The sequence below is a fragment of the Bombina bombina genome, chromosome 6 (assembly GCF_027579735.1).
Source record: "Bombina bombina isolate aBomBom1 chromosome 6, aBomBom1.pri, whole genome shotgun sequence".
Taxonomy (NCBI): Eukaryota; Metazoa; Chordata; class Amphibia; order Anura; family Bombinatoridae; genus Bombina; species Bombina bombina.
Genome location: NC_069504.1, coordinates 971,579,214 through 971,601,144, shown reverse-complemented (window position 1 = coordinate 971,601,144; position 21,931 = coordinate 971,579,214). Strand labels below are relative to the sequence as shown.

Genomic DNA, 21,931 nt, shown 5'->3' with positions numbered 1-21,931 from the left:
TATCTGAATCGTGAACAAAAAAATGTGGATTTAGTATCCCTTTAACACAAGTTTTCCTAACTTCACACTACATGATACATTTAAAAAAAAAAAAAAAGTTTACTCTACATTTGATGTCTTTGAAAAAAAAAAATGTAGACTCTTATAAGCAAAAATAATTGGGAGGGGGGGATATATTTTTAATTTATCTGTAGCTGATAACATGACTATTCATTCTAGAATGCATGTTAGGAAAATTGATAGATAAAAAGACAGATGATGATAGATGATAGATAGATAGATAGATAGATAGATAGATAGATAGATAGATAGATAGATAGATAGATAGATGATAGGTTTCATCAGTTGAATTAACTATAAACCAGTTAATTCATCTGATGAAATATGTATACAGAAGTTACCTATACTATATGCATTCTTGTGTTGGTGCATCTGGTCCCCCAAGGCATTTTATTAGTTGCTTCTGAAACTAAGGATTTAATGGTCCATGTTGGTGTTTCATGTGCTAAGCTTATAAGCTAGAGGGCTTCCCTAGATCTTTCTGCAAGGCATAAGAAGAGAACAAGTTAAGTTAGCAGGTACTGTATGTGCTGTCTGAAATAGCTTTGGCCTCTGGCTTACTATCACCCTGATGTTCATATTTAGGACAGTTTTTGAAATTGGGAAGATTGATGCAAAAAAAAAAAAAGTGGTAGAAAAGTGAGCAGTATAGCATTGTTCATTCCTGAAAAAATTAGGTCTAACTTTAAGATTTTCGTTCCAGATTAAATTTGCATTCTAGAAAGTCAGAAAACAATGTACTAATATCCTTGCAGTAAAGTACAAGTTGTTTTTTTCTTTAATTGCAGAAGCACTTAAGAAAACACAAGGAAGGAATATCAGAACTGATGTTTTTATGCAAATATAACTGGCTCTTACTAAAAAGGCACATTTTAGTGTAAAAAAAAGTCCTTTCAGGAGTAATTCTAGACCACGAAATCTTAGAGATTCAAAAGTTGACAATAAAGCAAAACATTAAGATTCAGGTGGTAAGATTAGGGAACCTCACCATGTATTTTTATCCACCTTCCAATATTTCACTGAGATTTCCCATCACAAGGAAATGACAGGGACTTTTTAAGAGTGGCTCATCTGTGTTTTGTTTACAGGACCACAAGAGGAGGGGGTGGCACAGATGTGCCATGGGTGGGCATGGTCGAAGCCAGGTTGTATGATGGGTGGAGTCGAGAAATTTGCCCTGATGGGGGAAGATATGAAGGGATAGCAAGGAGACCTCCAACCCATAGCAATCCCATAATATCTGGGGCAGTTGAAATGCTTTCCTTTATCCCTCCCATAATGCTCTTCTTCCTCTTTGTGAAAAGCTTCACATTTGAAGGAAAAAAAAAGAAAGCTATACTGCAAATGCCTTGCCCTGGCACATATACATGTATAGGTATGTACAGATATATATATATATAAATATGTATTTACAATAAAAATCACATTATCCTGTAAGTGAAGAACATTGGAATGTTAAATATGTCCAGTAAATATATAGTTAAACACATAAATACATAAAAAAACATGTGTACACACATATATATTTTATACAGGCATACCTCGTTTTATTGCGCTTCACTTTATTGCGCTTTATGGCAACCCTATGTCGAGCCAGTCAATCAGCGCCATTTCTCCACTATATATACACATAACACATAAATACACATGAATACACATATATACACCTATATATACACATCACCAGCAAAAAGATTATGACTCACTTAAGGCTCAGATGATGGTTAGCATTTTTTTATCAATAAAGTATTTTTTAATTAAAGTATGTAGATTTTTTTTAGAGATAATGCCATTGCTCACTTAATAGACTACAATACAGTCTAAATATAACTTTTATATGTACTGGGAACCCAAAAAAAATGTGTGACTCACTTTATAGCGGTGGTCTGGAACCAAACCCTCAACATCTCTAATGTACGCCTGTGTGTGTGTATATATATATATATATATATATATATATACATACAGTATATATACACACACAAACTTTAGATATTTATGTACTGTATATATACAATATAGCCCATTTCAATCAAACACCTTGTCAGATACCATATACATTTTAACCCTTATAACTTTTTTAAATAATATTTCTATGAATAATTTTTATCAGATAGCGTTTGAGTGTAAATGTAATTTAGAATGTATTTATGTCGTGTTTAGTACAACTGTTTTTTAATGCACTACCCTTTACGCAAGGGTTTTTATTGCGCTATCCAGACTAGCGTAAAATCTGATTACACTTTCACAATCGTGTTTACTTTCAACTTGTAATATGCACGCTATTACCAACACTCGCAAAAAAAACGATATCGCTTGTGCGCAGCAGTTAGGGCATCACTTCTAATTTAGCCCTATGTGTTTAACTCCTGTAAAGGGGTAAAATGCATAATTAAAGTCAGCTCTAGAGCAGCAATGCAATACTGGAAGCTACACATCGTGTGACCCAATGACAAGAGACATATGCATGTAGCCACCAATTTTTGTGTCCTTCAATTTGCCAGCCTCCTATATCACGTGACAGCCATCATCCAATCACAGGCAATGGCATATATGTATACAATTTAAATTTGTGCATATGTGCAGTGGGAGCTGGTGCCTTTAGAAAGTAAATATATGAAAAGACGGTATACAGTTTGGTAGGGGAAGTAAATTGTAAAGTCTGTTAAAACTCCATTCTCTATTTGAATCATGAACATTTAGTTTTAACGTTCGTGTCCCTTTAATTAACCTACTGATCATATGCATTGTTTTTCAGTTGTAAATACTTCAAACCACTATAACAAACACTGAGAATATGTGCCCGGAAAAGAGTGTGCTAACATTTACATATCTTTACTGTTATACTGCAGGTGAATGAGACTTTCAATGGCCCCAGGTAACATATTTATCTTGTTTAGAAGTGGTTGACAAGAAAAGCTATTTTGTATTACAAAAATTCAATACTTATTAACCGCACAGACTTCAACATTTTATTAATCAAATCAAATTTGGTAGCAATTTCAAATGACTTTTTTACTTCCATGTCTGTGCGTATTTAATATTTTATCTGTAATTTTTATAGACAGTGTTTGAAATTGCAGCATACATGGTATACAGTGTATGTGTAGCAAAATCAATATTCTGCAAGGATGATACTTCTGCACTCAGGTATAAATATTTGTTTTGAACTTGAAGAGTACAAGAGATTTACTTAATCACAGGGCAGGGGCATAACTAGGCCTCTCTGAGCTGCTGGGCAAAGGCGGTGGCCATGCCCCCATTTTAACTGTTTTCTTTTCTAGCTATTTGCAATAAGCAGTAGCAGAGCTAGCAGCCACACAGGAGATAAGGGGAACTGTCTTCCTGTTACTGTGAGTTATGCACTTGGGCAGCCGTACTGCACACATGCAGTGACAGATTGTTATGTAAAGATACACTGTAGTGGCCAATTTGGAAACCCAGCCACCATTTTGTAAAGGCAAATCCATATACTTTCATAAAACTGTAAGCCCAGTTTTTTTAGGGGACACAATGAGGGAAAAGACAGGACCAGATGGATCACCTAGAGGCCTCAGGGGCCCATTTAACAAGCTCCGTATGGAGCTTGTGGGCCCGTGTTTCTGGCGAGTCTTCAGACTCTGTATGCGCCCCTGTCCGCTGCTGCTCGCTTTTGGCGGACAGAATTCCCCTGGTGGAATTTAACATTGCACGTTAGCGCTATTTTGCGCCTGCGTGCAATGCCTCTGCCTTGCCCACGCACAGCCAATCACGTGCAGGCAGGAGCTGTCAATCTCCCCGGTCGGAACAGACCGGGGAGATTGAAATTCTCCACCTAAGAGGTGGAGAAGAGTGTAGGAAGCAGCGGTCTGATGACCGCTGCTTGATAAATACGGACTGCAGGTTCTCATGTTAGATCTTGCAGCCGTAATTGGGAGAAGCCTTTGATAAATCGAGCCCTTAAAGGTAGTTTCACTGACACTGGGCATTTTGGTGGTGTTTTGTGGGTGTAAACTGGATTTTTCACATGAACTTTAGTAAAGCATGCAAAGTATATAAAAACGCTATTGCACCTGTATAATATTTCATATCAAAGTCGTGTTTCACTATTTCAAAGCTGGCAAGATTGTCATTTTTCTTTTACTTTTTCAAAGTTTTCTTAGCATGAACTGTTTTATAGCTAGCGCATTTGTTTCCCATGTGTTTTGTAGGATTTTGATAACAATCTATGTGGCATGAAGTGGGCTGTTATGATACAGATACGGCTCCTTTGATTATAATGGTGCTGAATTCACAACTCACTGCTGTGATGAGGGCAGGGTACAAATCTCTTTGGATTCCACAATCTTCAAGTTGTGATGTTGCAACGTTTTTTTTTTTTCCGTTATATATGAGTTTCATAATGGGATTTATTGCATCTAGGCTAATGTCCAGTTCCATAACATGTGTATCCTTGTGCCTCCTTCTTAGGAATGTGGTCAAGTTATTTGTATTATTTTTATTTTGGGGAACTGTGGGTGCATTCAGTGTTATGAAAATAAATCACTACTAATAAGCATGTATGTGTTTGTCCACCACTTTTCCCCAATTATTTTTTGAGAAAAGTTATTATGTTTGATAATGAAAGTAAATAGTAAAAAAATGCTAATTTAAAAAAAGTATTTCCTAAAGGCTAAATGTCCTCCTTTTTTTCCAGCCGTAGCCAAACTCACTATTCACTAAACTTGCTGGAAGAACAGTCACCTTCATCTGAAGATAATCAGATTTATTTAAACAAATGGAACACTGATGAAAAACCTTTATCATTTACCAGTCAGCTAGATTACAAGTTATGCACGCTATAGGGAAATTAAAAGTTGCGTTATTTAACCCCCTATAGCGCAGCCATTACAAGTTTTCAAACAGCCGGCTTGTACGTGCTATGTGGTTGCGTTGAGCTCCATACCGCACAAAATACAAGCGCTGTTTTGACATGCTCGCGCACACTTCCCCCATAGACATCAATGGGGAGAGCGGGTCAGAAAAAAACCTAACACCTGCGATCGAGGAATGAAAAGCTCTGTAACGCATCCCCATTGATGTCTATAGGGAAAATAAAAGTCTAAACACCCCTAATCTGCTGCCCCCGACATTGCCGCCACCTACCTACAGTTATTAACCCCTAAGCTGCTGCTCCCGATACCACCGCCACTATATTAAAGTTATTATTCCCTATTCCACCGCCCCCGACATCACTGCCACTAAATAAAGGTATTAACCCCTAAACTTCTGGCCTCCCACATCACTACCACTAAATAAACCTATTAACCCCTAAAAAGCCAGCCCCCCACATTACAACAACCTAAATTTAATTATATTAACCACTAAACCTAACCCTAACATAACTCTAACCCTTACACCCCCTACCTTTAATATAATTAAAATAGAGCTAAACAAAAGTTACAATAATTAACTAAATAATACCTATTTAAAACTAAATACATACTTACCTGTGAAATAAAATCTAAGCTAGCTACAATATAACTAATAGTTATATTGTAGCTAGCTTAGGTTTTATTTTTATTTCAAAGGTAAGTTGGTATTTATTTTAACTAGTGTAAAACAAGCAAACTCCGCACTCGGCTATCAAGAATATCCAGATTTGTAGTATAAAATTCCAAAATTTTATTCACACATTTAAAAATACAGGATCCACAAAAATTACAAGTAAAAAATCACCACTTGTGGCAAACTGCTGTACACATTTCGGGCTCCTCCCAGCCCTTGCTCACCAGCTGTGTAGACTAGCTAGACTAGGTAGACTAGTTAGTAAATTGTTATTAACTATTTAATAACTACCTAGTTAAAATAAATACAAACTTACCTGTGAAATAAAACCTAAACTGCCTTATACTAAAACCTAACATTACAAAAATAAAAAACACTAAAATTACAAAAAATAAAAAAAATACAATTACAAAAAATAACAAACAAAATTATACAAAACAATAAAAATTATTCCTATTCTAATACCAGTTAAAAAAAAAAACACCCCAAAATAAAAAAAACCCTAATCTATAATAAACTACCAAGGGCCCTTTAAAGGGCCTTTTGGGGGCTCGTAGGGTATTGCCCTAAAGTTAACAGCTCTTTTGCTACAAAACAAAACAAACACCCCCTAACAGTATACAAACCCACAAAATAAAAAAAAGTAAAACCTAATCTACCCATTGCCCTGAAAAGGGCATTTGTGTGGGCATTGCCCTTAAAAGGGTGTTTAGCTCTTTTGCTGCCCAAGCCCTAATATAAAAATATAAACCCACCCCAAAACAAAAAATATATATCACACAAAATAACAAACAAATTATAAAAAAAAATGTATTTCTATTCTAATACCCATTTTAAAAAAAAAAACACCCCAAAATAAAAAAACTATTCTACAATAAACTACCAATAGCCCTTAAAATGGCCTTTTGTAGGGCATTGCCCTATGTTAAACAGCTCTTTTAACTGAAAAAAAATTACAACCCCCCCCCCCCCAAACCCACAAAATAAAAAAAACTATCTAAAAAAACTTATCTACCCATTGCCCTGAAAAGGGCATTTGTATGGACATTGCACTTAAAAGGGCATTTAGCTCTTTTGCTGCCCAAACCCTAATCTAAAAAAAAAAAAAACACCCAAGAAACCCTTAAAAAAAACCTAACACTAACCCCCTACGATGCACTTACAGTTTTTGAAGTCCAGCTTGAATGATCTTCATCCAGGTGGTGAGAAGTCTTCATCCAGACGGCCTCTTCTATCTTCATCCAGGCGGTGAAGTCCTCATCCAGGCGGCAAGAAGTCTTCATCCAGGCGGCCTCTTCTATCTTCATCCAGACGGCATCTTCTATCTTGATCCCGGTGGCGCGGATCGGATCCATCCTGAAGACATCCGGGGCGAAGCATCCTCTTCATACGGTCACCGCCGTACACTGAATCTTCAATGCAAAGGAGCCGTTTCAAAATGGCGTCCCTTGCATTCCTATTGGCTGAAAAATGTGAATCATTCAATAGGAATTAGAGCTGCTAAAATCCTATTGGCTGATCAAATCAGCCAACAGAATTTAAGCAGCTCTCATTCTATTGGATTATTCAAAATTTTCAGCCAATAGAAATGCAAGGGTTCCCCTACGAAACGTGTTAGGCCACGCCCACCGTCTACACACTCCAAGCAAGCAGCTGTTCGTTAGCCGGCTGAACTTTTGTGTGGCTGTTGGCGTCGCTTTTTAAAAAGTGCTTCATACAGAGGAATTTTTACCGGTACACTGGAGAACGGTTCCTTTACGTGATTTGCCCAGCTGAACGACAAAATTAACTGATACATCTGTCGAGATTCTCCTGGGACACTGCTTCTGATCCGTGAGATATCCCCTGTACCCATGAATGTGTGTTTTTATCATACCTCATATCTGTTTAAGGTTTCAATGTGTGAGTTCTAATTTGTTGGTTCACTAATATATTTCCTAAGTTTTTTAACCTACTACGCTTAGAGGAGTGTGCGCCCTCTTCTTCTTTTGTTTTTATGCAGTTTTATCCAGTTTTTGCGTTTTTAAGAAGTGTATATGTATACTATCTTCATTTTGCAGATATCCTTTTTTTCTGTACTCTGATATGGGGCACTCTTAATTATTGTTTGTTGAGATATATATATGTATATATATATATATATATATATATATACTGTATATATATATATAGGGTTGAAGTGTCACGGCTTTCTATAAAAAGTGCGCTTATATAAGTTTTATTTAATTTACCCCTAGGAACAAGCCTACTTGGACTATGTATAAATATGCCCTCTAATGTAGTGTATTATGTCCACTGCACGCTGTCAGCATTTATCATTGCCCCCTGCAGATTTGTGGTCAATCGGCCACTAGCGGGGGGTGTCAATCAACCTGATCGTATTCGATCGGGTTGATTTCTGACCGCTTCTTCAGAGCAGGCGGACAAGTTATAGAGCAGCAGTCTTTAGACCGCTGCTTCATAACTTCTGTTTCCGTCGAGCCTTCATACGGAGCTTGATAAATCAGCCCCCTAGTCTTAAAATGATCTCACTTATTTTTAGTGAAAATTAAAGAAGCAACAATAAATGCTATGTCATGCTTGCATGCCAAGCTAGTGACCAAGGTTGTAGACCCTCCCCGGAATGTAAATATAATACTCTTGCTTAAATGCAATATGCAACATCTATGTTTTATGCATATATATATAGAAACAAATGGAATTCTAAGAGGTGGGGAGATATAAGAATGAAGAACAGAAAATGATCTAATATGGTACCTGCTACACAGATATGACAACACAGATAGGAGAAATGAGTAAATCCATAGTTTAAGCCTTTGGAATTAAAAAGGGAAAGCTTGCATGAAAGAAAATAGTGCAAGCATTTGTTTTTCCTTGTGTTAGTATTTCATTATATCCACAATCTCTTAAACTGTACTTATCTTTCACTTATCGGTATGTAGTGAAAGTCTGCAATAGGGATAGGTAACAAGAATTTGAGTGGTAGAACTCATAGTGATTGATAGTTATTTTGTCTCACTGGGTGTTTCTATAGAATTTAAATATAGCCTTAAAGGGACACTCAAGTCAAAATTAAACTCTCATGATTCAGATAAAGCATGCAAGTTTAAAAAACTTTCCAATTTACTTCCATTAACAAAATGTGCACAGTCCTTGTATATTTACACTTTTTGAGTCACCAACTCCTACTGAGCATGTGCAAGAATTCACAGCATATACTATATGCATTTGTAATTGGCTGATGGCTGTCACATGATACAGGGGGAGTGGAAATAGACATAACTTTACAATTTATTTAACAAAAATGTACTACTCATTTGAAGTTAAGACTAAGTGCCATTGCATTGTCTTCTTATCGTGCATTTGTTGATTATGCAAATCTACAGTGTTGACTGGTCCTTTAAATCTTCCATGAATGTAAATCTTTCTCCTTAGAATGTCTATCTTTTAATTAAATGGGTTTTTTTTGTTTAGTTAAATATGCACAATGTATTGAAGAGTTTAGGACAAAAACATTAAGCCAATATAGAACATTCAAAAGCACTAGAGGCAGTAATACCCCACCATGCATGTTATCAACAGCCTTTCTTCTTAACAAGATACTTGGGGGCAGGGAGAGAAACATAAAATGTGGAGGGAAAATAAATAAATAAATAAATAAATAAAAGCACACAACGTAGGTCCTGCTGAACACAGCACCATGTTTTGAGTGTACAATTGTCACATATTTTAGTTACCAAAATAGAACCAAGGTCAGCTGCAGGTTGTTTTTTGTTGTTGTTTTTTGTTTTTATGCAAAATATAGCCGTTATTAAAAAATTTAATTTTAGCAAAACTTCCCACAGGGCAGGTAAAGTGTCCCAAAGTCAAAATGCCAAGTAGCTGTGTGCACATGCCACATACTATAAAAGTACAAATACAAGTAACATTTACATACTTACAGAATATACGTGTGCCTACCCAAAAAAGTGACCGATTCACAAAACAGATACAAGCAGTATAATCAGAACAACTGAGGTACTGGATTTTATTATAGAAGTTTATTCTAGAAGTAGTGGAAGAAAAAATGCCAGTTTAGATCTAAACAATCTTTTTAATAAATGTTGTTAGCTTGGGAAAGAAGTGCCTGTAAACACCAAAATACACAAAGTGTTAAGTACAGCATGCAACAGTATATATCAACCGTAATTACATTTAAGTACTGGCTTATTTACATCACTACTGTGACATTTTCTTTAATAAATAAAAAAAAAAATTTTTTTAAAAAATGCAAAAATAAGCATTGTAATGCAATTACGTAAGGTAGTGCGGAAAGTTAATGTAAAGTTTCTAAATAAAATGTCCCTAGAAGAAAAAGTGTGAGAAAAAATAAAAATAAAATAATCCCATTGTAGTAAAAAACAAAACAAAAAAAACAAAAAACAAACAAACATGGAGGGGGGATTATTAATGGAAAGCCACTTTAAAATAGCTCTGCAGCTTCTTATTCTAGCTGTACATGCAAAACAGTGAATCTGGAAGCTAGTATAATAACCCTCGGCTAGATTACAAGTTTTGCAGTATGAGTGAAAAAGCAGCGTTATGGGTTATAACGCTGCTTTTTCACTACCGCTGGTATTACGAGTCTTGCAGATTTAGGGGTACTGCACATTTTTTTGGCCTTAATGCAAATTAACTTACGCAATTTGCATAAAGTCTTTTTTCAATGGGACTTCCATAGCGCCGATATTACAAGCTTTTTCTGGGAGGCCAAAAAGTGAGCGGTACAGCCTAAACCGCAAGATTCATAACGCAATCTAAAGTCAGTAGTTATGAGTTTTACGCTACAAAGCTGTATCATAAAACTCATAACTAAAGTGTTAAAAAGTACACTAACACCAATAAACTACCTATTAACCCCTAAACTGAGGCCCTCCCACATCGCAAACACTAAAATAAAATTATTATTCCCTAATCTGCCGCTCCCGACATTGCCGCCACTATAATAAACATATTAACCCCTAAACCGCTGCACTCCCGCATCGCAAACACTAGTTAAATATTATTAACCCCTAATCTGCCGCCCCTGACATCGCCGCCACCTACATCACAGTTATTAACCCCTAATCTGCCACCCCCAACATCGCCGCCACTATACTAAATTTATTAACCCCTAAACCTAAATCTAACCCTAACACCCCCTAATTTAAATATAATTACAATAAATCTAAATAAAAATTCATATCATTAACTAAATAATTCCTATTTAAAACTAAATACTTACCTGTAAAATAAACCCTAAACTAGCTACAATATAACTAATAGTTACATTGTAGCTATCTTAGGGTTTATTTTTATTTTACAGGCAAGTTTGTATTTATTTTAATTAGGTAGAATAGTTACTAAATAGTTATTAACTATTTACTAACTACCTAGCTAAAATAAATACAAATTTACCTGTAAAATAAAACCTAACCTGAGTTACACTAACACCTAACCTTACACTACAACTAAATATATTACATAAATTAAATACAATTACCTAAATTACAAAAAAAACCCCACTAAATTACACAAAATAAAAAATAAATTATCAGATATTTAAACTAATTACACCTAATCTAAGAGCCCTATCAAAATAAAAAATGCCCCCCCAAAATAAAAAAACAATAGCGTAAACTAAACTACCAATAGCCCTTAAAAGGGCCTTTTGTGGGGCATTGCCCCAAAGAAATCAGCTCTTTTACCTGTAAAAAAAATACAAGCAACCCCCCAATAGTAAAACCCACCACCCACACAACCAACCCCCCAAATAAAATCCTAACTAAAAAAACCTAAGCTCCCCATTGTCCTGAAAAGGGCATTTGAATGGGCATTGCCCTTAAGAGGGCATTTAGCTCTTTTTCTGCCCAAACCCTAACCTAAAATTAAAACCCACACAATAAACCCTTAAAAAAACCTAACACTAACCCCCGAAGATCCACTTACAGTTTTGAAGACCAGACATCATTCCTCAACGAAGCCGAGAGAAGTCTTATTCCAAGCGGCAAGAAGTCCTCATCGAAGCCGGGAGAAGTGTTCATCCAAGCCGGCAGAAGTGGTCCTCCAGATGGGCAGAAGTCTTCATCCAGATGGCATCTTCTATCTTCATCCATTCAGGTGTTAGGCTTTTTTTCAGCTGGCTCTCCCCATTGATGTCTATGGGGAAATCATGCATGAGCACGTAAAACCAGCTCACCGCAACTTTCAGCAGCGCTGGTATTGGAGTGCGGTATGGAGCACAATTTTGCTCTACGCTCACTTCTTGCCTAATAACACCGGGTTTACGAAAACCTGTAATACCAGCGCTGTAGGAAAGTGAGCGGTGACAATAACGTGCAAGTTAGCACCGCACCCCTCTTACCACAAAACTCATAATCTAGCCGTTGTTAATAATTTTAAGGTGATATCTCTCTTCCAACAACAAAGGAATAATGAGCATTGAAGTCTTAAATAGTAGCTGGTATTAAAACTATTTAGAAGAGAGAAAAGAGGGGAGAAAAAACCTTGAGAACAACAAATTAAAATGTAATTTCCTGTCAAGAATATTTAGTTTGTAAATTTGAGAAAGAAATTTTGGAAATGTAGAAATTAAAAAAACAACATGAAATTATTGTTTTAGCACCCACTTTATTGTGCCAGTATATCTAAATTCATTCATTTTAAAGTACCCATGTGTGTGTTAAGCATTAGCATTAACAAAAACATTTAAAAAAAAAAAAAGGGAAGGATAGCCAATCAATTTTCCCTGATCAAGGTCAGAAGAGATTTAACAGTGCAATGCCAAGATGTGTCAGGCAAAACATTTAAGTTGGTTTGTTAACAGAAGTGACAAAGTTGCACTGGAATTAACTATATGCAGTGCCCTTGGCTCCATATGGTTAGAAGCTACAATTGCTCCACATTTTCTTTAAAATAAAACTAACTTGATAGCAGCTTCAATGCTACAGGTGCATGACAGTCCCTTACAGACATCTTCATAAAACCAGGGAGCCCAGTGTAGCATTTATATGCTACTGAATAATACTGTCAGGAAGGACTCCTTCATGTGGCCATGTTTAGCTCAAGTACTAAAAACATAGTCATTTTGTGCTCAGTTAAAGGGACAGTCTAGGCCAAAAACAAACTTTCATGATTCAGATAGAGCATGTAATTTTAAACAATTTTCCAATTTACTTTTATCACCAATTTTGCTTTGTTCTCTTGGTATTCTTAGTTGAAAGCTTAACCTAGGAGGTTCATATGCTAATTTCTTAGACCTTGAAGCCCACCTCTTTCAGTTTGCATTTTAACAGTTTTTCACCACTAGAGGGTGTTAGTTCACATATTTCATATAGATAACACTGTGCTCGTGCACGTGAAGTAATCTGGGAGCAGGCACTGATTGGCTAGACTGCAAGTCTGTAAAAAGAACTGAAAAAAGGGGCAGTTTGCAGAGGCTTAGATACAAGATAATCACAGAGGTTAAAAGTATATTAGTATAACTGTGTTGGTTATGCAAAACTGGGAAATGGGTAATAAAGGGATTATCTATCTTTTAAAACAATAAAAATTCTGGTGTAGACTGTCCCTTTAAAAAAAGGGTCCGTACCCTCATCTATGTTCACATCAGGAACCAGTTGATACGGCATTTCCTTAGCACCATGTCCTGAACTCAAAGCATTGAAATCTGTTGAAAACCATGGATGGTCCAGAATTTCTTGAGATATCAGCCTTTCTGTTGGCTCTCTACGAAGTATACTACGTATGAGGCATTTCACTTTGGGGGATAATGTCTCTGAAATGTTAAACTGTCCACGACGGATCTTTCTGAACAAAGAACTAGGCTCAATGTCATGAAATGGGTAGAGACCTACCAGCATGTTGTAAAGCATCACCACTAGACTCCATACAGCTTTGCCAGAGTAGCTGCCATTTGTATACAAGATTTCCAGACTAACATAGGCTGGGCATCCATGCTTGTCAGAGAGAGAGTCATCAGTCCCTGCTAGAATATATGCATCCTCCAAACTTTCCAGTTTTACTCTAGTCCTTTCCTTATCGTTAAAGACAAATTTTCTTAGTTTAAGATCTCTCAGTACAACTCCTCCATCGTGACAATGTGCTACTGCCGATACAATTTGATAGAACAGCCTTGCAGCCTCTTCTTCCTTAAGCTTTTTGCAGGTACGAACAAAAAAATGCATGTCCCCATGACTCCTTTCAAAGAATACGCAAGCTTTAGTTTCTCCAATAATTATTTCAGTTATTTGGTTAATGTTGCTGTGTATAGTTAGTCAAAAACAAAAAATAAGACTTGACATGGTTAAACCTTTAAATTAAATGTTAATTTTTTTATCTTAAAGGGACATGATACCCAAATGTTGAAGCATATTAAAGGGATGCAGCATAGTTGTAAAAAGTTGACTAGACAATATTACCCGAACATCGCTATGTAAAAAAGGAAGATATTTTACCTCAAATCTCCTAAGTATTCACACCCCACTGTAAAGAAACTTTAATCAGCCAGTCAGGATGCTTGTCCCAGGACAAGCCAGGGAGAGTGCATCTGCCATGTGCAGGCACAGTAATGTTATTTTCGTATTCAGTTTAAGTAAATTCTATTAAATCTCATGAGATATCAGTGAAAGCTCATGAGATCACAACAAAGGCAAGCATTACCTCAGAACTGCTGATGGTAATTGGCTATTGTTTTTTTGTTTTCAATTTGCAGGTGGACAGCAGCTGAAGTATAACTGTTTACACAGCACTTACTCTGGTGAGCTTAAATGTTTTGTTAAAATATCTTCCTTTTTTATATAGAGATGCTCAGGTGATATTTTCTTGTCAGCTTTTTACAGTTATGCTGCATCAGTTTCAAGTGATTTAGCATATGAGTAGTATGTCCATTTAAATGTTTTTTTTCCATAAATCATATTTCAGTGTAAGTCAATGAGAATGCACATGCAGCTATTTCAATCCATTCCTTTGAATGTTGTTTCTCATAAATGTATACAGAAATCACCATAAGTTTATGTGACATAACATTTTAAGGAACAAAACACAACATTTAAATATTGATTCATACAGACACATGGTTTTTTACTATAAGTCTATGAGACATTCCATTTAAATGAGAGAGATTTAGCATTTAAATATTGATCCTCATAGACGTATGCTGAAATCAATATTAGTATATGAGACATAACATTCTAATGAATAAAGAGTGATAGTTAAATGCTGATCCTCATAGAATTATATTACATGTCTATGAGACACATGAAAGACAGTTAGATGATGTACAAATATTTCAATGTCTTTAATTGAGCAATTTAGCAAAACATTTGCTCATGTGTAAAAAGAACGATAGATTATGCGGCTGAATCTTAAATATATCATAGATAAGAGAATTATGGTGTAACGGGTAGATCAGTATTTATGTACCAAACACAATTTTTGCATGCATTTAAAAAGCAATGCAAACTCATACTAAACCCAATTTTTCTTTCTCTCATTATTCAGATAGAACATGTAATTTTAAGCAACATTCTAATTTACGCCTATTATCAATTTTTCTTTATTCTCTTGCTATCTTTATTTAAAAAAGCAGGAATGTAAAGCATAGAAGCCAGTCCATTTTAAGTTCAGCACCCTGGATAGCATTTGCTTATTGGTGGCTACATTTAGTCACCAATAAGAAAGCATAACCAAGGTTCTGAACCAAAAATGGGCCGGCTACTAAGCTTTACATTCCTGCTTTTAAAATAAAGATAGCAAGAGAACAAAGTTTGATAATAGGAGTAAATTAGAAAATTGCTTAAAATTTCATGCTCTATCTGAATTATTAAAGAAAAAAATTGGGTTTAGTATCCCTTTAAAGTCATGTTTATGTTTGTTTTATCTAAAAAAAAAGGACATTTTAATATGTGTTACAGTTTTTCATTTTTGAAAAATGGATGTTCCTGTGATGAAAAATTAACATACCGGTATGTTTTTAGTAAAATCAAAATTGAACTTTCATGATTGGAATAGAGCATGCCGTTTTAAACAACTTTCTAGCTTACTTCTATTATACAATTTGCTTTGTTTGTACCAGGGGTGGAACTACCATTGGTGCAACAGGTGCAGTGGCACCAGGGCCCAAGTGATTAGGGGGCCCATAGCAGGCACTGAGTTGCGGTGAGGTCAGGGGCTGGTGAGGCACTGGCTAGTATACACCCGAGAAACACATATATGAACCTGACAGAGGCAGCTTAAATTTACCATTAAATTGGAAGGTTGCAGGTCCAATTTACTGCTATTATTGAATTTGCTTCATTCCCTTGGCTATGATATGCAGCAATGCACTACTAGGTGCTAACTGAACACATTAAATGAGCCAATGACAAGAGGCATACATGTGAAGCCACCAATCAGCAGCTAGCTCCAAGTAATATAGTGCTACTCATGAGTCTACCTGGGTATGATTTACAAAGAATACTAAAGGAAAAAAGCAAATTGTATAACATAAGTTAAATGTAAAGTTGTCTTTTTTTTTTTATCTGAAACATGAAAGAAAAAAATTGTGTTTCATACCATTATTAAAACTCCACCCACCATTTGCCTTATTTGGAGACGCCAATCTGGGTTTTATTGCTCAGACAACAAGGCTAGTCACTGTCATAAAGTTAGTATAAAGAGTTTTGCAGCTGTTATCCACTTGTCAATAAGCAACAGATATGTAACAGGTTTAGCCTTTAAAAGTCAGCAAGGTGCATTCCATTTTATGGTCATTAGAAAATTGCTTGACTTTCAGTGCTATATTACATAAGAAAGGGGGCAAAATAAATAATGAAAATTTATTGTAAAGTTGTTTCATTATTCATAACTAGGAAGGATTTTTGTGTAGCTCTATCTGAAGAATATCACACATGAGGTAAGGGGCAGAGCACCAGCTTTATTGCTCAGTATTATATCACACTGGCTGCAGAGCATCACATCAACTAAACTGCAGAGCCTTGCGCCAGCTTTATTGCCCAGTATTATATCACACCGACTGCCGAGCATCACATCAACTAAACTGCAGAGTCCTGCAATAACTTTATTGCTCAGTATTATATCACAATGAAAGCAGAGCATCACATCAACTAAACTGCAGAGCCTTGCGCCAGCTTTATTGCCCAGTATTATATCACACTGACTGCAGAGCATCAGATCAACTAAACTGCAGAGCCTTGCGCCAGCTTTATTGCCCAGTATTATATCACACTGACTGCAGAGCATCACACAACTAAACTGCAAAGCCCTGCAATAACTTTATTGCTCAGTATTATATAACACTGACTGCAGAGCATCCCATCAACTAAACTGCAGAGCCCTGCACCAGATTTATTGCTCAGTATTATATCACACTGCAGAGCATCACACAAATAAACTGCAAAGCCCTGCACCAGCTTTATTGTCCAGTTTTATATCACACTGACTGCAGAGCATCACCCAACTAAACTGCAAGCCCTGCACCAGCATTATTGCCCAGTATTATATCACACTGACTGCAGAGCATCACATCAACTAAACTGCAGAGCCCTGCACCAGCTTTATTGCCCAGCATTATATCATACTGACTGCAGAGTATCACATCAACTAAACTGCAGAGCCCTGCAATAACTTTATTGCTCAGTATTATATCATACTGACTGCAGAGCATCACATCAACTAAACTGCAGAGCCCTGCACCAGCTTTATTGCTCAGTATTATATCACACTGACTGCAGAGCATCACATCAACTAAACTGCAGAGCCCTGCACTAGCTTTATTGCTCAGTATTATATTACACTGACTGCAGAGCATCACACAACTTAACTGCAGAGCCCTGCACCAGCGTTATTGCCCAGTTTTATATCACACTGACTGCAGAGTATCACATCAACTAAACTGCAGAGCCCTGCAATAACTTTATTGCTCAGTATTATATCACATTGACTGCAGAGCATCACATCAACTAAACTGCAGAGCCCTGCACCAGCTTTATTGCTCAGTATTATATCACACTGACTGCAGAGCATCACATCAACTAAACTGCAGAGCCCTGCACCAGCTTTATTGCTCAGTATTATATCACACTGACTGCAGAGCATCACACAACTAAACTGCAGAGCCCTGCACCAGCGTTATTGCCCAGTTTTATATCACACTGACTGCAGATTATCACAACTAAACTGCAGAGCCCTGCAATAACTTTATTGCTTTAGTACACAGAGTACTTCCCTATACTTTAAAACACACATACTCTAGTTTTTGAACAGCCATACACATGTAAACACACACATACACACATACATACAGAAATACACACACGTAAACACACATACACACATACATACAGAAATACACACACCTAAACACACATACTCTAGTTTGTGAACAGTCATACACATGTAAGCACACACATACACACATACATACAGAAATACACACACCTAAACACACATACTCTAGTTTGTGAACAGCCATACACATGTAAGCACACACATACACACATACATACAGAAATACACACACGTAAACACACATACTCTTGTTTGTGAACAGCCATACACATGTAAGCACACACATACACACATACATACAGAAATACACACACGTAAACACACATACACACATACACACAGAAATACACACATGTAAACACAGATACTCTAGTTTGTGAACAGCCATACACATGTAAGCACACACATACACACATACATACAGAAATACACACACGTAAACATACATACTCTAGTTTGTGAACAGCCATACACATGTAAGCACACACATACACACATACATACAGAAATACACACACGTAAACACACATACACACATACATACAGAAATACACACACGTAAACACAGATACTCTAGTTTGTGAACAGCCATACACATGTAAGCACACACATACACACATACATACAGAAATACACACACGTAAACACACATACATACAGAAATACACACACGTAAACACACATGCACACATACATACAGAAATACACACACGTAAACACAGATACTCTAGTTTGTGAACAGCCATACACATGTAAGCACACACATACACACATACATACAGATATACACACGTAAACACACATACACACATACATACAGAAATACACACACGTAAACACAGATACTCTAGTTTATGAACAGCCATACACATGTAAGCACACACATACACACATACATACAGAAATACACACACCTAAACACACATACTCTAGTTTGTGAACAGCCATACACATGTAAGCACACACATACACACATACATACAGAAATACACACATGTAAACATACATACTCTAGTTTGTGAACAGTCATACACATGTAAGCACACACATACACACATACATACAGAAATACACACATGTAAACATACATACTCTAGTTTGTGAACAGCCATACACATGTAAGCACACACATACACACATACATACAGAAATACACACATGTAAACATACATACTCTAGTTTGTGAACAGTCATACACATGTAAGCACACACATACACACATACATACAGAAATACACACATGTAAACATACATACTCTAGTTTGTGAACAGCCATACACATGTAAGCACACACATACACACATACATACAGAAATACACACACGTAAACACACATACACACATACATACAGAAATACACACACGTAAACACAGATACTCTAGTTTATGAACAGCCATACACATGTAAGCACACACATACACACATACATACAGAAATACACACACCTAAACACACATACTCTAGTTTGTGAACAGCCATACACATGTAAGCACACACATACACACATACATACAGAAATACACACATGTAAACATACATACTCTAGTTTGTGAACAGTCATACACATGTAAGCACACACATACACACACACATACAGAAATACACATATGTAAACATACATACTCTAGTTTGTGAACAGTCATACACATGTAAGCACACACATACACACATACATACAGAAATACACACATGTAAACATACATACTCTAGTTTGTGAACAGCCATACACATGTAAGCACACACATACAAACATACATACAGAAATACACACACGTAAACACACATACTCTAGTTTGTGAACAGCCATACACATGTAAGCACACACATACACACATACATACAGAAATACACACACGTAAACATACATACTCTAGTTTGTGAACAGTCATACACATGTAAGCACACACATACACACATACATACAGAAATACACACACGTAAACACACATACACACATACATACAGAAATACACACACGTAAACACACATACACACATACATACAGAAATACACACACGTAAACACACATACTCTAGTTTGTGAACAGTCATACACATGTAAGCACACAAAATTACTAACACACACACACACATTCAAATACACACATCAGACTATTTAAATATAAATCACAAAAAAGGAAACGTTATGGAGAGCTTGAGTGCAGAAACTAACACCTAGATTACGAGTTTTGCGTTGCGGCTCGTAACGCTGAAAATATGGCATTTTCAGCATTAAAACAGCATTGCAGCCATTACAAGTCTTGTCGGTATAGCTGTACCGCACACCTTTTAGCCTGTAACGCAACGTCAGTACTGCACTTATAAAAATAACGTTTTTTCATGGGATTCCTATAGCACCGGTATTACGAGTTTTGTGTTCTGGCTAAAAAGCAAGCATTACAGCCTAAAACGAAAAGATCTGTACCGCCATCTAAAGTCAGTAGTTATGAGTTTTACGCTACAAGGCTGTAGCATAAAACTCATAACTAAAGTGTTACAAAGTACATTAACACCCATAAACTACCTATTAACCCCTAAACCGAGGCCCTCCCGCATCGCAGACACTATATTAAAGTTATTAACCCCTAATCTGCCGCTCCCGACATTACCGCCACTAATAAAATGTATTAACCCCAATTTCCGGCGCACCCCGACATCGTCGCCATTATAATAAACCTATTAACCCCTAAACCGATGCCCTCCCACATCGCAAACACTATTTAAATATTATTAACCCCCGGGGGGCGGAGCCAACAGCCGAGCAGGGAAGACGTGCATCAGGGAGCTCCTGCAAAGATTTAACTAAAAAACATGCAAATTGTGATTTATTCACTGCAATTTGCCCTAATCCTAATAGTAAATAAGCAGGACTGTTCTCGCACTGTTAGTAAATCGCTTTAATTATTACTCAAACCAGCTATCCATCCTTTTTATCATTGCTGTGAAATCCCTGGGCCACTGAGGCCTAATAAAGAAATGGCGTCAGCTATGAAGATGGGCTTTGCAGATATTCATGAGGCATTATGGCAGCTTAATTTACAACTGACTGCTGGTTATGAGGACATATTAGCCTGTCTAAGGTCCACTATGGAAAAGCAAGCGATCCCGTCGCAAATCGGAAGAGATAAAGTAAGATCTCTACATAACAAAGAACAACACCTTCCACAGGAGCAACTGACAAGTGAGATGGCGGGAGAATTTTTGACTAGAACAACCCACATCTTGGAGAGACCCGTTCTACCCCATGATAGCTATATAATGGTGGCTAAAAGTACCTTATATGCTCAAAACAAAGGTGGTACACTGGCGCAACTATCAGGGGACTTATGTTCTCAAAGAGAACACGTTTATTTACAGGACCGCGCCATCCTCTACACATCATGTGACACTGCACCTATGGAGCTGTCTGCAGGATCCCTTATCACACCGCACTCGGCGGAAACGAGCAGAGAGAAGGAAGTTAGTATCAGCCTACTACCGCTAAGTGAGGCTCAGTCGGTTACAGCACGGATAGATGCCACTCCTGGGGATACAGGCAGTTGCTCTCAGAAGGGACAACATGGTCACCGGAGCAGCATTAACAGACCGGCAAGGCAGTCCTCTGTGACTCGCAGATCATATAACAGGACAGAACCCTTGTTCGGTTACCAGAAACAAATTTCAAGGCAGATAAGTACCATCCACAAGTGGAGATTTCCCTTTTCGGACGATACAATGGGTATAGACTCGCCTCACAGGAGCGGTGTGGGGTGAATCTGGAGAGAACAGTGTTTACCTTTTTTACAGGGATTATCTCTCATCCATAGACCTAGTAAGACAATTGTGGCTCCAAGTTCGCAATATTTTTGCCCTCATCGATTGTAATCTGTTACTGCCCTGTTGGTACTCGCAAGTTATTTACTCCTATATGTTTATAAGAGACCTATATTGAATATGTGTGATTTCTAATGAATAGTTTGCATACTGTTTTTGAGTTATTTAGGCCAGTGTTTCCTACAGATGCATTATTTTTCATACATTTATCTCCCACATATTAGAT

The 21,931-nt window shown here is 36.9% G+C and overlaps 1 protein-coding gene across 1 annotated transcript; it reads right to left on the bottom strand.

Moving 5' to 3' along the window:
* Window positions 1–1,142: 1,142 nt before the first annotated feature.
* LOC128664837 (tribbles homolog 2-like) lies at window positions 1,143–13,805 on the bottom strand. Its single transcript, XM_053719639.1, has 2 exons — window positions 13,170–13,805; window positions 1,143–1,364 (listed from the first exon to the last, which is right to left on the bottom strand). Exons 1-2 carry the CDS (start codon window positions 13,788–13,790, stop codon window positions 1,143–1,145), a joined length of 843 nt encoding a protein of 280 aa, XP_053575614.1. The 5' UTR covers window positions 13,791–13,805.
* Between the last annotated feature and the right edge of the window lie 8,126 nt (window positions 13,806–21,931).

Bases quoted from the DNA above. Each gene is read 5' to 3' on its own strand.
- LOC128664837 (XM_053719639.1), bottom strand. From the start codon at position 13,790: ATGCATTTTTTTGTTCGTACCTGCAAAAAGCTTAAGGAAGAAGAGGCT. The intron at 1,365-13,169 runs GTCTACACCAGA...TCAAATGTGAAG, and splicing joins ACCCTTTTTTTAAAGGGACA to CTTTTCACAAAGAGGAAGAA.